Raw genomic sequence first — 23,717 nt, forward strand, 5'->3', positions numbered from 1 at the left:
AGTGTGAAATGCCTAATTTGTCACCTAATCACTGCTCCCAATTTATAAACTCAGAAGGACAGAAGATCAACATCCAGCCTTGGTTTCCTCTGTATTACCAATCACCTCTTTTTAGCCAGCGAACCTAAACAGCAGATGTTTCTAAACCCTGCAGGAGGGAGTTCAGCCTGACTGCTGTCAGCCTGGCCTCTTCAGCACCTGCTCTGCAGGGGTATCTGTGGCACAGTCAATTGAACCCACAGTTTTCCTCCCAAGCCAGGAAGAGCGCAAAGGCCAAAGCAGCACCCCCTGTTGGTCCCCAGCCAAGATCAAAACCACAAGGATTTGAGCCAGCTAGCTACTGGCCGAATTATGCACTTCCACCATCCATGGAGCAATGCCTTTACAAGGTGAGCCACTGTAGTACCTATAACTGGTTAAGGTTTCTCACGTGATTCCCTGCAGACAAGGGACATTACCAATTCAGTTCTTAACAAGTGATACAAAAATTGTGCGATAGTTAATTACATCATTATTCATTGTCAGAGAAGAGCATATTAACATCTTAGATTAGAGTCAAATTAGATTTAATATATATATATATATATATATATATATATATATATATATATATATATATATATATATATATTTAGCGTTTCACATTTTGGAATATAATCCTAATGAATGTAGTAAGACACAATCATTGGGTAGCTGCTCGGTATTGAAGTTCTTTCAACGCTGCACCCGGGCCCTTATATCTCCCTGCCTTGAGGTTCATGGTTCCAGTCAGTCAGCCTTGATAGACCTCAGACTAAGTCTCACTTTAATTAAGAGCTCCCACTGGAGAAACCATGGGCCAAAATATATTATTAATTCAATCTCTTCAATTGTATTTAAATCCATGAACCTGGTGGCAAGTACAGATCAGTGACAAACATGGAAAAGGTTTATAAAAATAAAAAATGATTGAGAACGACACAGAATTGTGTGGCTTGGTAAAGTTTATTCACTAGAGGGCACCATTGCATTAGGTTCCATATAATTTTGCAGTAAACTACTCCCCAACACAATCTAGGCCAGTGCTTATACAACAGCTTTTCATCATTAGCTAAGCTTAATAGTTCCATATTAATAATTTTCCATTATGTAGAATTTTTTGAAATGAATCGCAGCTTTGACTAGAATTACTAATGAATTGCTTTGCCACCTGACCCGCTATGTCCCTGCCTGCAAGCTGAGGTCCTCCAACTCTGGCCTGCTTGTTATCCCCAAGCAAAAGTGCACCACACTTGGAGAACGCTCGTGGCTGTATGGTGAGTCTGTAATGTGTAAAAGAAGCGGGTGGCTGACGGCACACGCTTCAGAGGACAGCGTGTGTTTATCTTCGCCCCTCCCAAGTCAGCGCAGGGATGGTAGCAGTGAGCTGAGCTAAACAAAACAAAAATAATTTGACACTACTAAATTGGGGAGAAAATAACAAAAAAAATAAACTAATTGGCGACTACTAAATATTTTTAAAAAAAAACTCACCAGGAATCAATCATTTTTACTGTTTACACTACAGAACTCAGGATGCAAGGTTACCTGCTCTCCTCAAAGCATGCCTGTGGCATGTCTGGTGTTTGAAGAATTCCTAGCTGTGACTCTGGTCAGTGCAGATAGGTACAGTATCTATTTGCACTTTGTATTGTGTCTGAGTGATGATCTTCGTGGTACACATCCTTTCCCACAGAGGAAGAAATTGAATCCTAGTATCCAGCTGACTTTAAGTGTTCTCTCTTCACACTCACATAGCTGGCAAACAAGGAGGTTTTTTTTTTAAAAAAAAGGTATTGTATTGTATTTTGGATACAGTTGAAACAGGAACAATAAGAATACACCTCTTCGTATCTTCCCCACATGCAGCCTCATTAAAGCCAATGATTGCTTTTAAGGAAAATGTCATTCACAAAGTCCCATTATACCAGATCAATGCTACAAATGTACTATCCATGCTATTTTACATGTGTTTCTTTTAAAGCATTAAAATAATCAAGGTCCACTGGAAATCACATATACCGATACAAAAAAAAAAGCAATCCCTTCCCACACACCTTGCACCTCAGTGTTAGAGGAATACAGATAAGCTTCAAAAACCAACATGTTATCTGAAGATTAATGCCAAAGAAGAAGCACTGCAATCCTCAGCTGTGTATGAAAAATCAGTTGTTGTTAGCAAAGCTTTGACAAACGTTTTTTTTTTTTTTTTCCTTTTTCTGTAGACTCTGTTGATCTGTGTTGACTGGGATTCAGAACCCTGATTCTGGGAATGGTTCCATTGCATCTTTGATGACTAGCAGAAACCTATTTTGGTGAACCACAGATTTTTCTTTTGCGTGGGACCCTCAAGCCTGTAACAGTTGTCTCGTAGAGGATGGTGACTGAACTATAGTAAGTGTGGCCTGCTAGGGCAGTGTTATTGTGAACACTAACAGTTGCATCAGGCAGTGAAAGGATAGGATTAATGTAAGTATAGTCCATCATTTCTATTTCTAAATAATACAACATTCAGTCGAACTAGACAACCAATGTTACATCAATCACTTAAGTTGTGGCAACAACCCCCTCATGCATGATTCAAAAGAGCTTTGCTGCTATACTCTATGCAAGTTAAGGTTGCATGAATGTAATGTGAAGAAACCTTTTAATAATGCCTTGCTTTTCTCTTGTAATATCTCAAGGGACACGACTCCCAAGGGATTTTGAAAATATATACTTACATAGCGGAGGAAAGTCTGATCGATCACCGAGGCCCAGTATGTATTCTGTGTAGTGTAGCGTTGTTTAGTAATGTTTGACAAAAACAGCTGAGATGATTTTGAAGTCTGGACCTGCAGGCCCAGTACAGCTAGACCCTAGAGTTGAGTGTCATGCCATATATGCAGTTGAGTTTTTAGTTTTGTATGCCATGATTTTTGCTCAAAAGCTAGTTTCCTTAAGGTCAAGGGTATAATATAGGGTCAAAAGCAGTTCATAATATTGGAACATCTACCCCAATCACAATATAAAGAAGAATTATATGCCAGTGAGTATGTAAACTGAAATATAAACCCAAACAAATCCTGCAGCGATGTGTATAGAGTTTCATTCTAAATCATACGCAAGAGTTCATGATACACTCCTCAACACAGGTAATGACTCTTTGATAGCCTAGAGGACAGGACATGCCAATAGTTTAGATGTGGATCTGTTCTGATAACTAAATAATATATTTTAGCAGTCCTTAAGCAGTTCTTGTAAAATATTGCAGTCTTGGTAGTGTTGAATAGGCAAGACAGCATTGCATTACACTGTTAATAAATACAAACTCTCAAAATAATTAAAAACATTTATTACATTTATGTACATCAATTTGTAATACTTTCAATGACAGCTAATGCACATTTATTTGACGAATGAGCACAGTAATGCACAATTATCTTTTGTAGTGTTTATAAATATATGTAGTTTGAAAATATAGGATACAGATATAGCCATTTTGAGCAGATAATCAAATACTTTTACAACACATACAAGATAGATAACACATAGCACAAATGGGAGAAAGCAGGAGCAGTTTCTGAGTCACATTTAACCAAAAAATACCAAAGTCTGAGGATTACAATTCTATTTTAAATATTCCAAAAACTTAAGGAAATCTATTTGAGCTGGTCATGAATGTGGTCTAGTATATAAACAAGATCTCAGAGTGCTTTACTAATAGAATAGATCACATTCACTTGTCAGTTTTTTTTTTAACAGCTATCTATATTATTCTAAAGCTGTACCAGCATTTGCTTTAGTTCTATTTTTTGACTGACTGTGAGCAAAAATGACGATTCTTCTAAACAGATTTATCTTGGTCCCAATGAGAATGACATTGAGTAATCTGTTATGTAAAGATGTGACCAGCATTTCATATTACCCTATGTATGACTGCAGCTCTTGCAGTGAAGACATACATTTCCATTCAGTGCCATCTGACGGGTAGGGCAGAGACTCACGATTCTCAGACATGGTGCTAAATCTGAAATTGTCTTTAACAGGTTCACATTCCAGAGTGCTTACTGTCATCTCCATGCTGGTTCGGGAGGTGAAATGATGCTGAGCATGAAATGGGGTTCTTCTCCTGAACTGGCCCTTAAGAATGCACGTGAAGGCTCTTTTGAAATAAATCTTCAGGAGGTTTGTACTTGGGGGAAAAATGAACCTAGGGATACAAAAAAAAAAACCCCAAAAAACCCAACAACAACAAAAAACACATTGGTATCAAAGGAAGCATTGTTTAATTAAATGCAGAGAACAAACGTGAACGTTTCATGTATATTTTAATTAATTCTATTTATCCCTTTTTTAAAACAAATAATGTACTTACCTAAGGGGAGTGCAACAAAAAAAGGCAGCCAGCAGAGAACGAAGACTCCCACAACTATTCCCAGTGTTTTTGCTGCTTTCTTTTCCTTGGAGAACTTGTGAATCCTAAAAGAAAACGAGCTTATCAGACTATTGCTCTTAGAAGGCTGCACGTGTTTGCTTAAGGAGCTCTCCCCTGTTGAGATCTTCCTGTGGATCCTCAGAGTGACTTCTTCCTCTGTGGAGCTCAGTCGTTCTCTCTTAATCCCAGAATACAGACTCTTGGTCTCTCTCCTGGCTGCCAGGTAGACTCGGAAACACATCGCTAAAATCCTTCCAACCTAACAGAGGGCCGATGGAGATAACCATTGCGAGCACCCAGACCGCAGCCAAAGTGATGAGTCCTCGCTTTTTGTTCATCATCGTAGGGTAACGCAGAGGGTAACTCACACCAATGTACCTGTCGATCGAAATAACACAGAGGCTCAGAATCGAGGCAGTGCAGCACAGGACATCCACAGCTGCCCAGATATTGCAAAACACGCGCCCAAAAACCCAGTAACCCAGCACCTCCAGTGTCGCGGAGAAAGGCAGCACAGTGGTACTAAGCAGCAGGTCAGCTACGGCTAAGTTAATGATAAAATAGTTCGTGACAATCCGGAGGTGCCTGTGACAAGCGACTGAGAGTATGACCAAAATGTTTCCTATTACAGCGAAGAGAATCAACCCTCCCAGAGTTAAACTTAAGATAACAGCCCGCTTGTGGTAGCTGCCCTAGGGTTTTCATTAGTTAAATTCTCTGAAATGTCCAAGTTACCCGCTGTAATTGTTTCGTTATTACAGAAAGAAGACATCTTTTTTTAAATAACTGTCTAAAATGACATTTACTACCGTAACCTGTGAAGATGCAAAAGAGACAGAATAAATGGTTATTTATTGGAGCTGTTTGTTTTTGAGTCTTCTGTTTTTTAAATAATTCGTTCTATGTTGTACTGCTTGATGTTAATAAAGTTAACGCACTCCACAACTCTGTAACTTGTTAAATTTAATTTCGAGATTTTGTTTTGTCTTATAAAGCCATAATACCTAAAAAAAAATAAAAAAAATAAATGAAGTACCAGTAGTTTAGTCGCAAACTGGTGAAACCAGATAAAAAGAATAAAAACGATTTAAATAAATTACACCTTTGCAATTTGATCTCTTGAAGAGTACTGCAGAATGAACGGAGCTTTTCTATTTACGTCACGGTTATCAAAATGCCAATGGTAAAGCAGTACAGTGCTGGGACATATATATATATATATATATATATATATATATATATATATATATATATATATATATATATATATATATATATATATATATATATATATATATATATTACCCGATGAAGACTTTGTGAATGCACATGACCATCAACCCACACACAACAGCTTTTGATGCCTTAAATTGGCAATGAGATTTTCCTTAAAAGTATAATTTTTTTTTGTTATATGTTTGCTGCATGTTGTAGTTGACTGTAAGTACTGGTAAGGTGAGGTACAAATGAAAAGATGGCACAGTAATAGACGGAACGTTTGAAAAACAGAAAACATCCAAACATTGGATGATTACCTAAATCCAAACAAACCAAAGCCCTACACCTAGTGTCATAGTAAATTATAGGAGGCTGTGTAGTCCAGTGGTTAAAGAAGAGGGCTTGTACCAGGAGATCCCCAGTTCAAATCCTGGCTCACTCACTGACTCACTGTGTGACCCTGAGCAAATCATTTAACCTCTTTGTGCTCTGTCTTTCAGGTGAGATGTTGTTGTAACTGCAGTTGATGCATAGTTCACACACCCTAGTCTCTGTAAGTCACCTTGGATAAAGGTGTCTGATAAATAAACAAATAATAATAATACAGCAGCAGTGTCCCCCACCTGGGATTGAACCCACGACCCTCCGGTCAAGAGTCCAGACCCCTATCTGCTGCCCAAATTATAGAATTATATTTTGTTTGATGAGTATCCAAGGTACCGTAATAAATCACTAGACGTTTACAGGAATATCATGAAGTAAAAAAATTGCATTATTAAATAATATTTAAAAATATGTACAAAAAATGGGCACAGTGCACTGTTTCTTTTTCTAAAAACATATCCCACAGATTTCCAATGATCTTGTATTATACAAAATGAAATGTAATGTAAATTACAATAGTTTGAGCTGTAATGTGTTGCTCCTACAATGTATGTGAGTGCGAACATCTGTTCAACGTTAGCTAGACACAAAAGATTTCAAATGAGCAGTGATTATTGTAACACATGAGTTCATTTTTCTTGCATTTACTTGTGCATTTAAGATGCAAGTAGCCTACTGTAATGTTTTGCAGCTGCCGAGGTACTCTTGTTTTAATTTATTTTATACAATAATATTTTCTTTATGCTCCTTTGTTCTCTCTCTCTCTCTCTCTCGCTCTCTCTCTCGCTCTCACTCTCTCTCGCTCTCTCTCTCTCTCGCTCTCGCTCTCTCTCTCTCGCTATATATATATATATATATATATATATATATATATATATATATATATATATATATATATATATATAGAGAGAGGGGCTTTAGTGAGTTACAGGAAAATAATTTAATCCAGGGTTTCTGTGATGTCATAGATTACGAGACTCACTGTGACCTATAGTTAATGGATGTAGAATATTTATGGAATTATGTTGTTATGGCTATAAATGAGCTAAAACTACTTTAAGAGAAGCATGGTACCTTAGAATTAAAATTTGTTATGAATGTTATTTTTTTTGTTTTGTTTAGTGTTTTGGTTTTTAAGAAATTAATGATAATTTATTTTTTCAAAATAATAATTACTGGTACATCACAATTAAAAAAAAAAAGTGAAATACCACAGAGAAGAAATTGTGGTCAGATCACATTAAAATGAATGTAGATCCTACCTCATCATGTCAGAGAACCACAGCAATGAAATCTTGACATATTAAATTTAATAAATGTGAGCCTTGGGATATCTCATTATGTGTATAGCAAGTAAGCAGCAAATAGCACTGACAGCACTGTTTTTGCAGGTTGGCGTTATGTGTGTATTTGATGGAATATGTGGCCTATTGATCAGATCTCTCAAAGATTTGAATCTCAGTGTGACCAGTTAATAAAGGGAAACCATCCTGTTGTGCATTTTAAGGAATAGCTAACTTCCCAGAACACAACAACTGAAGGATTATGACTTGTTGTCCAACATGCAATACATAGTAAATCATTACAGTTAAGCTAAAGTTGAATTATTGCCTTCAGTCTAGCACTCCCTGCTTCTACAGTTTGCCAGTTCAGTACAAGAAAACAAAGGCTAAAAATAAGCACTTTCATTTGTCAAGGCACATAGGGATAGACACAAGGCAAAGCTACTTCCTTGCTTTAAGAACATCTCTAAGACTCCCCTGCTAAAGCTCAAATGTGCCTACATTTGATAAAATGTAATGTGATGTGTGACTGTTTTTCTTTTTTTTACATTTCTTTTTACCTTTGTATGTTCAAACCATTCAAATGAAGAGCACCAAGTCTTTCTTGCCATTTCAACCAGTCCATCTTGCTACAACATCTCAATAGACTTTTATTGTTTTAAAAATAGTATCAACATTTCAAGGCCATGTCAAAGTTGGCCATCTTGGGGAAATCCTTTGACAAAACTAGCCAGAGCTGCTCTATTAATTAAAGGGTGTCCTCTCTGTTCAGCTCAAATACTTAGAAGTGTTGTTACACACTGAATTAGAACTTGGTAGGAATCTTGAGCTCATAGTTTATATTAACCTTTATATTATTATTATAATTTACAGGAAATACCTAGTATGGGTAATTATGTTCCTTTTCTCTGTTTCCTAGGTAATTGGTTAGATTAAAATTATCACTGAGGCTGTAATACAATATGTAATTCAAAATCACATGGTAATTACTGTCAAATGCCTAGTTCAGTGTTTCCACCCTGTTCCTGGCAGCACACCGTATCTGCTGGTTTTCATTCCAACGCAGCGTTCAATTGCTTAATTGAACCGTATCAACAAATGAAGATCTTGAAAATAATGGGAAAGTTCCCAGTTAATCACTTTATTAGTTCAATGAAGGGTTCAATTAAGCAATTGAGCACTGCGTTGGAACAAAAACCAGCAGACACGGTGTGCCGCCAGGAACAGGGTTGGGAAACACTGAACTAGTTAATAGAGCATTACTGATATACATTGTAATATAATACATAATATGCTGTTTAACAATCAGCAGGTGCCTTTGAGGGTAAATGAGTTTGCACATTGAAATTATGATAATGCCCAAAGCTACACAACTCTACTGTAAATCCTGAATGAGGTACAATGGCTTATTACAGATGATTCTAGGAAATATAAACAGCAACATAGTAGTGGGTGGGTTCACTGTACTGGTGTCCTGTCTTTAAAGGTGCCTACTGACAAGTGCATTGTGACTGGGGTTTTACTCATGTGAACAATGAAGCTGTGTCCCTGTATAGCAGCTAATTGCTCTGTATAAATCCTCTGTTTTTGAAAATCATTAAGATAGTTCAATTGCACCTCATCCAGCCTGAAGCCATGTTCCAGAGGTAATAGACAGAGCATTAGGGGTTACACCTTGATGCAATTCAGCACATGTTCCTTTTATTTCATTTAGTCTCAAAACTAATTCCTGCAGGCAACTAGAATAATCAATTTAATCCAATTTTAGCTAAAGTGGCAATGCTTTGACATTTATTTGTTTTTAAAGGAAGCAATCCATTTATCACTGCCTAAGCCATTCTGTCTTAGTTTTACCACAATAAGCACTGCTAAGCATCTCTTAAGATCACAGAACACCAATAAGTCCCTATTGTAGATTCTTCTGTCACGATTTCATCTGCACCATGAAACCAGTCTTAGAACCATGTATGCTTTCTTTCTTTTTTCTTCCAGTGCAGCTTTTTAACTTTACAGTGCCCGTGTAAGTGTGTCTTCCACTGTCTAAAAGAAATATCAGTACACCTTTTTCCCCCCAAAAAATAAAAGTAGCAGGTGCAATATGGGGTATATATACTGTAGTTAAGGGCAAAAGTGCCCAAGGACATACCTTTCTAGATGTAGAAAATTCTGTAAAGCTGGAACAGTTTGAAACCCTGCAATACCAATGTCCTTTCAACCTAAATGGTTCTGTAAGCTGTTCTATCTATCAGTATGTGCTGTGTGGGTGTCTGAATGTCCCGTTGATGGGATTGTTTTGAAATCCATAGTATATTAAGATGAGATCACCTTTCCAATGTTTCTTTGATTCAGGCCGCTGTATGATACTCTTTAGAAAGATCCCACTGACATCTTCTGTAAAGAGCTGTTGTGTTAACATCGTTGTCATGGATACACATTCACTTAAGATCAAGTAAGTTCTGTCTTGGCTAAATCCCACTACCTTTGACTAATTCTCAAAAAATAATGATCAATTCCCTCCCTATTCCTCAGGTCACCACTGTAAACAAGAATATCGATCCGACCATTTTCTCAAATAAAGATTATGAATGCATCAAAGATAACTAAGCAGAAATAAAACCAAAAACTATTATAAGCATTGCTATAAAACTCAGTTTGGGTTTTACAGTCTTGATGTAAGTGACGATGTATGCCCAAGTCACAAAGCTAGATTTGCATAAACCCATCTGGGTAACACTTTACATTAAGTGTCTCTGTGTATTTACATAGTAGTTACTTACACATAATTACAATTTTATTATGCAGAGTGTACTTAATATGTAAAACCTTTTGCACAATATAACCCTAACCGTAACACTAACCGTAACCCTAACCTTAACCCTTTTGTGATACAATTGTGCACTTACATAACATTAAGTACATTGTAACTCTGCATAATAACATTGCAATTATGTGTAAGTAACTACTAGTTAAATACACAGTAATTAGAGACACTGTTACCTCCATCTTTCATTAATTCACATGTTATCATTATTATTATTTATTATTATTATTTGTTTATTTAGCAGACGCCTTTATCCAATGTGACTTACAGAGACTAGGGTGTGTGAACTATGCATCAGCTGCAGAGTCACGTACAACTACATCTCACCCGAAAGATGGAGCACAAGGAGGTTAAGTGACTTGCTCAGGGTCACACAATCAGTCAGTGGCTGAGGTGGGATTTGAACCAGAGACCTCCTGGTTACAAGCCCATTTTTTTTAACCACTGGACCACACAGCCTCATATTAGACTCTGAAATGGCATTTTGTGTGTGTGTGTGTGTGTGTGTGTGTGTCATGTGACTCATTCCCTCCTTTGAAGGAGGCTGGTAGGACAAGTAGATATTTTAGAGCTTTGAGAGGTGCTCACAAAATGAATGTCTGACATGTAGGTGTGGTTTTTAAAATCCAGTATCCTATGCTTAACTAACCTATAACCGCTTTACTGGGTGGTCTCTGAACATCAGAAGCCTCCTGCATGGTGTTTTACAGTACAGCACAAGATCTCTGTGCAAGTTACTGTAATTGCTATAGGGTAGTATGTACAAATACAGTATGTATCTACAGTAACGGTAACAGATAAAACAATTCTTCTATTAGAATTTTATAGAAACACCAGTAAAGAGGGACATTGAAGTAATCCGATAATCCATGGGCAACACGATTCATGCACCACGGACTATATTTTTCATACTGTATTTCTTTAGAAAAGCACTATGACATAATTTCCTTTTACTGTCTTTTACATTTCAAGTAAAGAGACCTCAAGAAAAAATGTCATTGGATAACCCACTTTGGAGCAGCAAGAAAAAGGAGGCCCAGGTATCAGTTCTGGGGCAGTGTGAGTGTACAAACCCATCACAGTAAACTGTGATGGGTTCACACACAAGACAGTGTTTGTTCATAACCCACTCTGTGCCACCTCTAAAGGAGAGCAATACATGAAACTTGAAAGCCTCTATTTACTTCCCTCAGATCAATCTTGACTCAGATCAATTACCAACATCAGTCACCTTGTGACGTTGATGTGACTCATTTTTAAACCTAAAAGCACCCGACTGAAGCTATAGGCAGGACCGTGTCAATGTGTGTAATAAGCAAATCCTTTCAGGATTATCTTTATTGTTTTCTTCAACAGTATTGTTCACTGTAACAAAGAGGGAACCAGAGTACTGTGCAGCTGGAGGAGCTTTATTCATTGCAACATGTTGCCCGCTGGTGATGTCAGATGGTGTAGAGTTTGTAATGCTTTTCATTGGCTAAATATCAGAGGTGCAATCATCAACCATTTTCCATGTCGAATCTCAGACAGGTAATCATCATCATGTATCATGCATGTATTGCAAACACAAAATAAAAGACGATCAAGAATTGATTCATCGATTCATTGTTGCATCTCTACTTAATATACATCTAACCATGGTGAAAACAGCTATCAGTCTTAACAAATGACTTTTGCAGTTATTGACTAATAATGCCATACCATTGCATCCTATGCTTTTGCTTTTCTACTAGGGCTGAACTGTACAAGGCAAGCTTTGTTGTACTGTTACCATAAACTGCATACATTTAGCTAAAGCTAATTAAAAACAAAAAATATGCAAAATGAATCAATAAATCATGAAGCACAGTGCTTTGTTTATGTCAAAACAGCACAATATTTACATACACACGATTAACTAAATAAATGCCCTGTCAGTTTCAATACAAAATGAAAGTAATGTTTATTACTTGAAGGAAATTAACAGCGGGGGGCAAACAGTGCTTAGCATGGTTCAGCAGACTTGGAATATCATTTCAATTATTATCTGAATTGATTTGGAGATCTAGAGCATGTCAATGATGACATTAAACAGCAGGGCCCCACTTAGTAAATGCATAGTTAAGTGTCAATCAAGCACTGGCAGTGAATAATTAAAGCAAATATACTGTATATCTCTTAATGATATGATGTTGGGCAGTCAATTGTAGATCTGATTGTGACAACTGATAAATAACAAGATTATAATTGTTGTAATTGAATCCAAGACATTAAATTAAACATAGCTGGACATCATTGTTTGCTTTCAAAGAATTGTTGTCATTTTTTAAAAACAATACTCTGAAGATATACAGTATATATACATTCTTTTTTAAGTGATTATTTCTGCAGTTTCTTTTGTTTTTAACCACCTGATTTCCACTGCATCTCTTTTTTTTAATCAAATATTATCACCCACCGTGTACATAAAAATGTTTTAAGGTTACAAAAACAATAGATGTGTTGTATCAGTTTAACTAATGAAGAATTTAACTTCATCAGACTAAAGGGGCATATTGCGGTGTTAATTAAAACTAAAGATAACGAGGACACCTTGTGGACAGAAACAACATTTCATCAGTGTTATAGATACTGTCTGTAATTCTTAACTTTGACAGCTCAGTTTAACTAAGACGATGAATGCACTGTGCTTCTGATGACTCCCCACTGGCAGGTTTTAGACATTACTGCACTTAGACAGATCATTAAATGCTAAAATAGAAATTTTACTGCCAATATGTAGGATAGACAGTATGACATCTGATAACTGCATTGCAAGGATAAATAGCACTTAGTGGTCTTTTTTTCAGCAGAACATTTGACTTCTAAGTAAATCAGCTTGTAGGAAAAATGTGGTGGCAATTTATTGGATTTTTCTTTGTGCTTGATGTGTTATTCAAAGGCATTCACTGTGCGACACTACTTGTAGCTTGATACAAAACCACAAGGCTCTTTAAACTGGTTATATTTCATCACAGCTTTTTTTCCAGAATTTCAGACTTAGTCAGTTAGGAATTGAATGAATAGCTCTGTGCATAATCTTTACCACACCTTTCAAATATGTCCTCCTCTAATGATTATTAAAATGTCACTTGGGAATAGCGAAACCGTTATCTGAAATGCATGTGTTTCCTCTATTCCTATCTAACATGTGACCTTTTCTGACATCTCACTTACTCTTCAAATTCTACTGCTCTCTGAAAGGGAGGTCTGGAGTGGAACAGCAGACATTCCCGTGAATGTTCAGATACTGTTGGTAGGTCTAAAAATATCCCTGACGTAAACATCTGCCCTGCCTCTCCTTTCAAGCACCAGGCAGTAGAGCAGTTTAATAGGAGTTAAACGTCATATCTCTGCTAAAGAATCCAAGTTGTTAAAATTGATAATCCTGCATTGCTTTGAAATGCTGTGATGTTGGAATGCCACAGGGCTGGCTCTGGGTCACTTGCTGTTTCTGCTTTATGTTACTGATTCTCCTAGAGGCCTGGTATTCTCATCCACATATTAATTAAAAGATATGACATTCATTCAGTTCCTTTTTACTTTTTAGTCTTCATAGCAGACACAGTGTAGTGGGACTATATTATGAACCGTGTTTTACCTTTTAAAGTATAAATGTTCTTAGGAAAGTCAAGGCAGGTAGGCACACACTTGTAATTGCAGCTAAGCACTGGGTAGCTCACTTTTATTGTAAAGAAACATGCTACCTCCAGGCAGGCATATAAGCAGCATTAAAGTTTGCTGCCAGCCTTCTCTCTTCTGCTTTCTGTTGTATATCCACCTGGTAGAATTAGTAAACCATACTTCAAACAATGATGTGGATTTCACATTGTCTTGAAAAATGTGATACAGAAACAGAGGTGGTGCTATTGTAAAAAGTATTCAATTAAATGTGCTGTTACTGCACAACTGACCATGGGTACTAGTACAGTCACACTGGCTTTTTGTAGTGTTATTTAGAAATGCTAGGTCAATAGTTTTAGGTATGGGGACACCTCATCCCCTCTAGAGAAATGGTAACAACTCTGAGCAAGGTGCTCCATCTAGTGGAGAAAGATGATACCAGGAGGTGATAAGATGATACTCTATTAACCCATTAAGTGCCATTGTCCTAATTTGAGGACAGGCTACTTTGTAAAACAATTTGAGCGTTTTTAATGGCATCTACCTGTTATTTTAATTTTCTCTTTAACTATATTGTTACGATAACTTACTCTAATTTTTAAGCCTAAATGTATTGTATGAAATGACATAAATACAGCTTATGTTGTGATTTTTTTCAAAGAAAAACGAACTTGGTATGCAGTGTGTTAGGAATAAGAGAGTAGAGAAAATATATTGAAGCAAATCAAACCACTGGAATAAAAAAAAAACTTTATTATGTGCACATCAGTGGAATTCTTAAATAAACTTTCATGATACATTTAATAAAAATTAAAACAAACAGGTAAGTATTTTGCAATGCAAACACTTCCCATGGATCACACCTGACCTCTGTACAGTAGATGCTTTCCACACAGCTCCTGCCTCCCAGAGCAATACAGAAGTCATGTCTCAAATCTGCTGCTGGAGAGATATTATACAATGAGACAAGATAAAAAATGAGGATATTAGGGTGACAATGTCGGTTAAGAGTATCTATTAATGACAGTCTGAAGTCTAATGCAATGAGGTTTTTTTCAGTCAAGTGGAAAGAATGACTGATTGTGACGCATCATGAAAGATGGTACATGGAAGACAAAATGGTTATAACTCCCAAGGCAGGCAGAGCATGAAGTGTATAGATATTGTGAAGACAGAGCTGGACACAGCACAGCAATGGGGAGAGCTGAATGTTGAAGGGACTGCAGTTTTAAGGCAGGTTCTCTCTTATGTACAGGGTTTCATAATATCATTTTAGAAATGACATTCTGCGAAACAGCCGCTGTCATACTCAATTTCAATAAATATATCCTTTAATATTTCTTCAGTGTCCTTTCAGGCTTCATAGGAGTGGAAGATGTTCTTTTACATTGCAGATTTAACTGACATTGAAGAAATGATAAGGGCATGCTGCATAGGACAAAGTTGAACACTTCGACCTTTCTAGTAAATAAGCAAGTGATGTTTAAAACACACATTAATGTCCTTTTGGGTGGTTTATTTTGAATAATAAAACCTGAAAGTCTAATATCTGAAAGCATTTGTTGGCATTCAAAATGTAATGTGTGTACAGAACTCAGGATATCAGGGCTGATATGTATCCGTGGCACAGGGTACGAGGAGTGCAAGGATGACCCCTACGACATAAATGAGGTAATACACATACACCAGAATGACCAAATAGTGCCACAATGTGAGAGATATTTGCAATTACAGCAAAGGTTTTACAAGGAATGTTAAATCCATTGTTTCTGTATTCCCCTTGTCTATGTTGTAAATGAACAGGGAAGTTTGGGGAACTAAGCGCGCCTGTGAAGATTTCTGTGGATCTCCGTATACACCAGGACACATGGCATGGAAAGTCCCACAGAACAACATTTCCACACATTTTTATGGAGAATGAGTTCTGAAACAGGTTTAACACATAGAACAGGACACAGAACACTTCAGATTGTACAGCTGTATCTGAGAGCTGTGAAAGGATCAGGATTTTGCTCCCAATCTCTTCCTTTACACATTACTGAATTCTGCCTCACATTCTTTAAAGATGGTGTTGAATTTGGTATGTGCAGCACAATTTCAGTTTCATTGCCAGCCACATCACAATGTAAGCTTGCAGCTAATGTACTACAGTTGACTTAGCATGAGGCACCAAAGGTAATGTGTAGTCCAAAAAAAAAAAAAAATCTGATTTAACAAAGGATATGCTGCTAACTGCATCGTAATTAAATGAATTGCAGCTGTGCTTTGATAACACTGTAGGCCTTTATGAATCATTCTCACAATGATATATCAGAGGCATAGTGTTATACTATAAAGAAAACAGCTGTAAAGGACCTTTTTTATCCAGTACTGCTGGAACCAAGCCATTGTCTATGAAATGGACAGCAGCACAGAACACTGCACTGGCATTTGCTGAGGAGAGCTGTTGTAGGTAGTTAATGAGGTTGGATTCACATCAAGGCATGCGGCTTGCCTACCCTGTACCATCTATTTGGGTGATTTGAGAAGACCAGTAGACAAGATAATATAGGCAAAAATACATTACAGTTATTTGTTAGAAAACACACACGTAAATAAATAAAGCAAGCAGGTGTATTAACTAACATGCTTTCCAAAGACCTGTTCCACACAGCTTTCTTAACCTCTGAGCCATTTTTGACCGTCAGGATATTTTGAGCACCAGTATGTAGATGACAATGAGATCATGTGTCAGCTGTAGTGAAGCTGGCTATTTAATGAGGAGAGGCACTTCTGAGTGACAAGCGGCAGAGGGGAGCTTACCCAGTTCATAACACACTGAAACTGCGCTCTAAACTTTTGGTGTTGCTGAGGGAGGAAAACAAGTTTACATTCACTTCATATTTTGGCTGCTACTGTAGGATTTTTTATTTTCATATTTTTATTTGAGGACAGAAAAAGGAGAAACAAGGAGGTAAGTGCGTGAAAAAAAGTTAATGCCTCCTTTAAATTAAATTGGGTTGCCTTTTCTGTCGTGGCACACAGTGGCCTTTTCTGATGAAACTGTGTAATACTTATTCGTATTAATACTGCACGTTAGCAATATATAACATGAATAGAAAAGAAAAGCTTTAAAACGTGATTTGCCAGTACAGTATTTAGGAACGGGCGCTCGTGTATGGCAGGAATGTAAAGCTGGCAAGGTGGCTGATATGCTTAGTGTTTTGGCTATAAACGGCGTGAGTTTGATAAGATATATATATATATATATATATATATATATATATATATATATATATATATATATATATATATATATTAGCACCACCGCTTTCTTAAGAAGGCACCTGAATTGTTATCAATCGACAATTTTGCATGTCAAATAACTGCTCTACAGTACAAACGTTTAAGTCCACAGGCTACTTCAAATTAAAAGTAGTTTTAAAACGTTGTACTTCCAAATGTTGTTGGTGCTGCAACTGCTAAACAAACCTAAAAAAAAGAAAAATGTATGCCAGTAATTGTAAAGAAATGTCAAAGTTAGGGGTGTTTGTTTTGCTTTGAATTGATTTAATGTGCCACGCAACATGAAGAAATTGAAACCTTTACCCTCCGATATTACGAGAGTATAATTTGAATATCACACGTGTAAAAATACAGAAGTTCACACAATTTAATTCTGTATCAGGTATATATATATATATATATATATATATATATATATATATATATATATATATATATATATATATATATATATATATATATGGGTATATGTATTTTTAACGAGACACAGTAAAGTGAGTTAAAAATAGCACTCTGGGACGTGAACCTTCCCAGGGTCTTATTTTTGTAATGCCCGGAGGCTATCCTATCAATAACCCAACGCCGGAAAATCCTTGGCATCATGCTCTGCTATAACGCCAGGCTTTTCAAATGTTTCACCCTATTACTGTGTACATGTATTTTTAAAACGTGTAGTTCTTATAGTTAAATTAGGAAATGCATTTTCCTAATTTTGTAATTGGTGTTAAGCATTTCACAAGCACAAAAACATACACTGTAGTCATCATTTGTTAATATCCACTGTATGCATTTTGCAAACAATGCTGTGATTTTGAAGCTGGAAGATGAATTGACTACATGAACACTAACGCCTTGCTTCAGGGCCACCTATAGTCTATTGACTTCAGTGTTAATAGACCATCAATATTAAGGTCACATTTTGTTGGTCCCTTCACTGCCCTTAATAGACGTGACTATGCCTGTATTTTGAAGTGTATCCAGTAGATATTCTTAAGCAGTCATTTTTATCGGGGCATTATAATAACAACTAGATATTTATTAAAATGTCATGGTAATGAAACTGAATGTTTTTCTTTTTAAAATGTAATGCTTTTTTATGTGTGCTTTTTTTAAGATAAAAAATGTCGACTCTTCAATACATTCAGCTGAAAATTGACCCTAAGGATCTTCAGATCAGGACAATAACTGTGGAAAGGTTACTTGAGCCACTGATAATTCAGGTACATTTCATATTGCTTATACTACAGAATCCACACATTGTATTTACTTTTTGATGAGCTAATGTAAGTAACATTAAACTATACAATAGAAAGCCCTTTATTCTGGAAACTGTTCTAGATGGCAGTAATGGGGTCTTAAAACAGCACCAATTAAAAAAAAAAAAATACCTGCACACGAATGGCAGTCTTTGGGGAAAAATACTGTGCCCAATGCACTTTCTCATTGTGATCTCGTAGTTGATCAGTAGAATACCGTGCCCTGTGCACTTTCTCATTGTGATCTCGTAGTTGATCAGTAGAATACTGTGCCCTATGCACTTTCTCATTGTGATCTCTTAGCTGATCAGTAGAATACCGTGCCCTGTGCACTTTCTCATTGTGATCTCGTAGTTGATCAGTAGAATACTGTGCCCTATGCACTTTCTCATTGTGATCTCTTAGTTGATCAGTAGAATACCGTGCCCTGTGCACTTTCTCATTGTGATCTCTTAGCTGATCAGTAGAATACTGTGCTCTATGCACTTTCTCATTGTGATCTCTTAGCTGATCAGTAGAATACTGTGCCCTATGCACTTTCTCATTGTGATCTCTTAGCTGATCAGTAGAATACTGTGCTCTATGCACTTTCTCATTGTGATCTCTTAGTTGATCAGTAGAATACCGTGCCCTATGCACTTTCTCATTGTGATCTCTTAGCTGATCAGCAGAATACTGTGCCCTATGCACTTTCTCATTGTGATCTCTTAGCTGATCAGTAGAATACTGTGCCCTATGCACTTTCTCATTGTGATCTCTTAGCTGATCAGTAGAATACCGTGCCCTATGCACTTTCTCATTGTGATCTCTTAGTTGATCAGTAGAATACTGTGCCCTATGCACTTTCTCATTGTGATCTCTTAGCTGATCAGTAGAATACCGTGCCCTATGCACTTTCTCATTGTGATCTCTTAGTTGATCAGTAGAATACTGTGCTCTATGCACTTTCTCATTGTGATCTCTTAGTTGATCAGTAGAATACCGTGCCCTATGCACTTTCTCATTGTGATCTCTTAGTTGATCAGTAGAATACCGTGCCCTATGCACTTTCTCATTGTGATCTCTTAGCTGATCAGCAGAATACTGTGCCCTATGCACTTTCTCATTGTGATCTCTTAGCTGATCAGTAGTACATGCATACGTAATATAACCCTTTAATCAACTATTGATTCTCCCACTCACCCATATTCCACTGTTACTGTTATGAGTAGAGTAATGGACTGAATTTCCAAGCTATTCCCAGGAACCATGACAACGCATTCCTAACAAATGTTTGTTAATTAGCGAATTACATGGGGGCAGTAAGTAATTACGTTTTATGGTTGTGGGCAATACCACAATTTTGGCCAGCTAAGTTAATAAAATGAAAGCTATTTAAGATTTATTTTTATTACCAAATGAAAACATTTTATTTCAAGGGAGTATTTATCTTTCTTGGGAGAAGTCCATATTATATTCAACTCATTAACACAATGGTAATGATTCCACATGGCCTGCTGAACAGCCATTCAAGTGTTTATCAAATAATTGAATTAATATGCAGCTGGATCCCACCACTGGCTTCTTGCATGTTTTGCATTTCTCACTGGACTGGAGTGAACCAGGAGCTGTGTTAAAAAGAAATACACTGTACCCACAGGCTAATTTACAGTGCCAGTGGAATTGCTGATAAACAAGTAAATATATAGCTTTATAAGAAACACAATATAATGACAATCCCACCACTGTGCAGTACTCCTTTTTGGACTATTGTGCAGAATTCTGTGCACGTACACTATTGAATAAAAATCCCTATAAACGCATATTTATACATTTTAATATGAAGTCAGAATTCTAGCCACAAGAGAGGAATCTTTAATCATTGACAAACATGTGGACCACTACAGAACCCAATGTTTTATTATAGTTTCATTGTTCCATGTTTCCTTGCACATCCTGCAGCAGGCTGGCAGGGTCTGAAAGCAACAGGGAACACAAAACGCAGGGACGCTTCTCCTTTCAAAGACTGTTTGTTCAGAAATAAAAATGCTGGCTTTGTTATGGGCGGCTACAAATCCACTATTCCAAGGGCACGTATAAAACTGATTGATTTTACATTAGGGTGTAAAATTGATGTGCTCTTCTGTTGTTTGTCGTCTTTGTTTGGTTCTGAATAGATTTGTTATAACTGACCAAAGGGAGAATAATGTTTCTCTTGTGTTAACAATTCAGACCATACAAGCTGTCTTTCTTGTTTGTGTTTGCATGCCTGATTCTGAGCAGTACTTTTCCTCAGTTTAGAAACTGAAACTATATACTGTAGGCACAGTCATAGCAGTACCAGGAAATAAAAATACAAGGTGTTGTGTTTAATTGTTATATTGTGTTACTGTAATTGTTATAGGGATATTATTAATTCACGATGGAGTGTCAATATGTATCAGCCTGTGTGTGTGCAGGACAAAAAGAAACACAACTAAAATAACCTGTTTTTCTGGCTACCTTGTCTAATTAAACATGAAGGCTAGTGTATTGGTGAGATGAGACATGTGTGTCAGTCCCTTAACAAATTACATTTAGCGCTGGCTCTGGCTAATTGTAAACTCTGTGGGAGGTGTTTAAGAAATTATGACAGATATGTAATACCATTGTAAAAAAAAAAAAAAAAAAAAACAAGAATCCATGTGCATAGCCAAAACACAATTGCTTTTTTCCACCTTTGAAATGTATTGATTAATTATACGTGCATAGACAGAGCAGCTGTAAAACACAATCATATATATTATAGTACAAACAATATTTCTGTTCCAAAGCAGAGGGCTGTGATAAAAAAAGAACATTGTTCGTTGCATTGTTAACACAGTGCAATGTGAGTAGGTGGTTAAACATAAGTAAGCTGTTAACAGATTGAATAGAGACACTGTAAACAGAAAACGTTTAGACAGAAGTCACTTTGTAATCAAAAAATGGAATGAAAGTGCGTGGGGTACTGTATATGCTTGCAAGTCAGTAATTGAAAGTATAGTACAAAAAAATGCAAACATATCTAAAACCGATTTGGGTTTAAATGTTGCCATAAATGTTAAAAATGGTATGTTGTCCCTGTCAAATAAATACATAAATAAATAAATAAAATAGGGGGTTCATTTGAATGGGTTATCCATCACAATTTGCCTTTCCACAGTATTTAAAAAAAATGTATTTTAGTCTGCTATTTGTATACCAGAGTAGCCTTGTAACCACTTAAAAAGACATTTGAGTCTATTCAATTGATCGAAACCGCTGCAGATCTAAATACTGTTGCTGTTTAGAACAGTAATATAGGGCCCAAGGTTATGAAAATCAAACAGTTCATGGAAGTCAGATCTTTTTCATTGTGTTCAGAAGCACCAGCCACCATATTTACACATAATAAACAGTGATTCTTATAAGCACCAGTGATGCAAATAATCAGTAAAAAGAAAGGTCTTTGTTTTAAATAGAAATAATTATATGATCGTCGAAGAAGCCTGGAGGAGTCTTCTCAAGTTCTGTGAGTGTTTCAGGGCAGATTGCAATTTCAGGGCAGGTGCAGTTTTGAACTGCCTCCCAGACAAAGGAGTTACTGTGTGGTAAAGGCCACACCAAGCTCTGGTACAGGTGTCGAACCCTATGGTGGTAAATACACATGGCAGGAGATAACTACAACATTGCACTCCAGCTAACAGACCCCTGGAGATCATTGGAAGGAGGGATTCCATAAACCCCTGATCATTCATGAACACCTATATCAAAATGTCATGCTTTGATAACCTTTACGCATATTGAAAGCAGTTTCAAGTATGTAGAATCATTTCATATGTCTTTACACTTGTTGTTGCAGGTCACCACACTAGTGAATTGCCCAAAATATCCTTCTAACAATAAAAAGGGTCGTTCTAAAAGGGGCCGTGTGCTCTTGAAGTCAGTGGAAGAAGCTACACTCAATTTAATTGAGAAGGGTGAAAAGATTGCAAGGGATACTGCAGTACTAAAGGAGGAGCTGACTGCAGCTGTGGAGGAGGTTCGAAGAGAAAGTAAGTGATGCAGATGCTTTATTAAAAACACTAGAAGTCAATCAGTATTTGTGTGGTTTAACACATGGCCTAAGCATGTTATGTTATTCTACTAATTACCATTGGCTCGATAGATTAAGATGACAAAAATTTGATTTGCTTGTGTGTACTGTATTTGTGTCAGGAACCCCTTGTAGATTTTCTTGGACTATATGATGTTACTTTAGGTACTGTAGTTCAAGATTAGTGCTAATGAGGGTCTATGAAATATCACAGCAAAGTAGGAGACATCTGGAGTCCATTAATGATCTACATACACAATCAGTTGCACACTGACAAATGGATATATGACTGTCTTCAATGCCCAAATATGCTAAAAGAATGCAACGCTTTTTGTTAAATGTGAGCTCCTGGATGTTAGTGTCACAGTACAGTCTTGCAAACATCCTCTCCAGATTAAAATGGAATCTGTATTGCAGAGTGTGACGAAATTTACAGGAGTCAGGCTTTCTATTCACAGTTTCTTTAGAAACTCACATTGTGGTGGGTTTCCTGTCTCATGCTTTCTCTATGTGCACCACTTTAGCCCGAGGCAAGGCTTCAGGAGGTTATGATCTCTTTAAAAATACTCATATACAGTTGACATTATTACAAACTGTATATTTTCCAATGAATTGGTAGTCATTGAAGATAGATAGGCTTTGCAGTACATTAGCTCACTGCTTATCCCAGTCAAATCATCTACAGTTCATGCTTTAAAATTTGAATGATTGTATGCTTCTGTTTCGCATCGTTATACAGTAAATGTCACACAAATAATTACCCAACTTTATCCAGAATTTACAGTATTATAGATTTACAGCAACATGTTTCTATTGTCCCATTTCATTTGCTTTGGGTAAGTGGTATATAAATTGTATTTTAATATAATGCTATTGCAGAACACGTGGAGCTGGATACTGGCACGACAGAGTTGGATGAGGTTTCCAACATGTGACCTGGTTATAACAACTTTATAAGTGTGTCTGTTTCTCTTTCGTCTTCAGTTTCAGAAGCTGGGGTATAATTCTCATCACCACGACTACAGATTCATTTGGAATTAAATTTAAGACACGTTTCAGTTCAGTAGGAAATGTTTCACAAAAGGATCCTTTAATTCCAATTAGGGTGGGATGAAATGAAAGAAATGTTAACAAATAATCCTCAAAAATGGTATTGAATCCCTTCCATTTCAAAGGCTCTGCTCCTGCAATATGGCTTACCTTTATCACAGTTAGAGAGATAGCCTGACATCCTGAAATGATGTGTTAGTTACACTGGAATTACAGAGACTTATTTTAAAGTGTTACCCTTAAACCTGCTGTGGCTTGCTCTACCAAA

The 23,717-nt window shown here is 36.7% G+C and overlaps 2 protein-coding genes across 2 annotated transcripts in view; one reads left to right on the forward strand and one right to left on the reverse strand.

Moving 5' to 3' along the window:
- Window positions 1-4,066: 4,066 nt before the first annotated feature.
- Window positions 4,067-4,770, reverse strand: LOC117417686 (alpha-1A adrenergic receptor-like). Its single transcript, XM_034926022.2, has 2 exons — window positions 4,376-4,770; window positions 4,067-4,210 (listed from the first exon to the last, which is right to left on the reverse strand). The coding sequence occupies exons 1-2, from the start codon at window positions 4,674-4,676 to the stop codon at window positions 4,179-4,181; spliced, it is 333 nt and encodes a 110-aa protein (XP_034781913.2). The 5' UTR covers window positions 4,677-4,770; the 3' UTR covers window positions 4,067-4,178.
- Window positions 4,771-16,530: 11,760 nt separating this feature from the next.
- LOC117418301 (catenin alpha-3-like) overlaps window positions 16,531-23,717 on the forward strand; it is a 183,172-nt gene continuing 175,985 nt past the window's right edge. The window contains exons 1-3 of the mRNA XM_034031216.3: window positions 16,531-16,736; window positions 18,183-18,288; window positions 22,166-22,358. Of these exons, the coding sequence (XP_033887107.1) occupies window positions 18,190-18,288; window positions 22,166-22,358 (292 nt within the window). The 5' untranslated portion in view covers window positions 16,531-16,736; window positions 18,183-18,189. The remainder of the gene's footprint in view (window positions 16,737-18,182; window positions 18,289-22,165; window positions 22,359-23,717) is intronic.

This window comes from Acipenser ruthenus, chromosome 13 (assembly GCF_902713425.1).
Source record: "Acipenser ruthenus chromosome 13, fAciRut3.2 maternal haplotype, whole genome shotgun sequence".
Lineage (NCBI taxonomy): Eukaryota > Metazoa > Chordata > Actinopteri > Acipenseriformes > Acipenseridae > Acipenser > Acipenser ruthenus.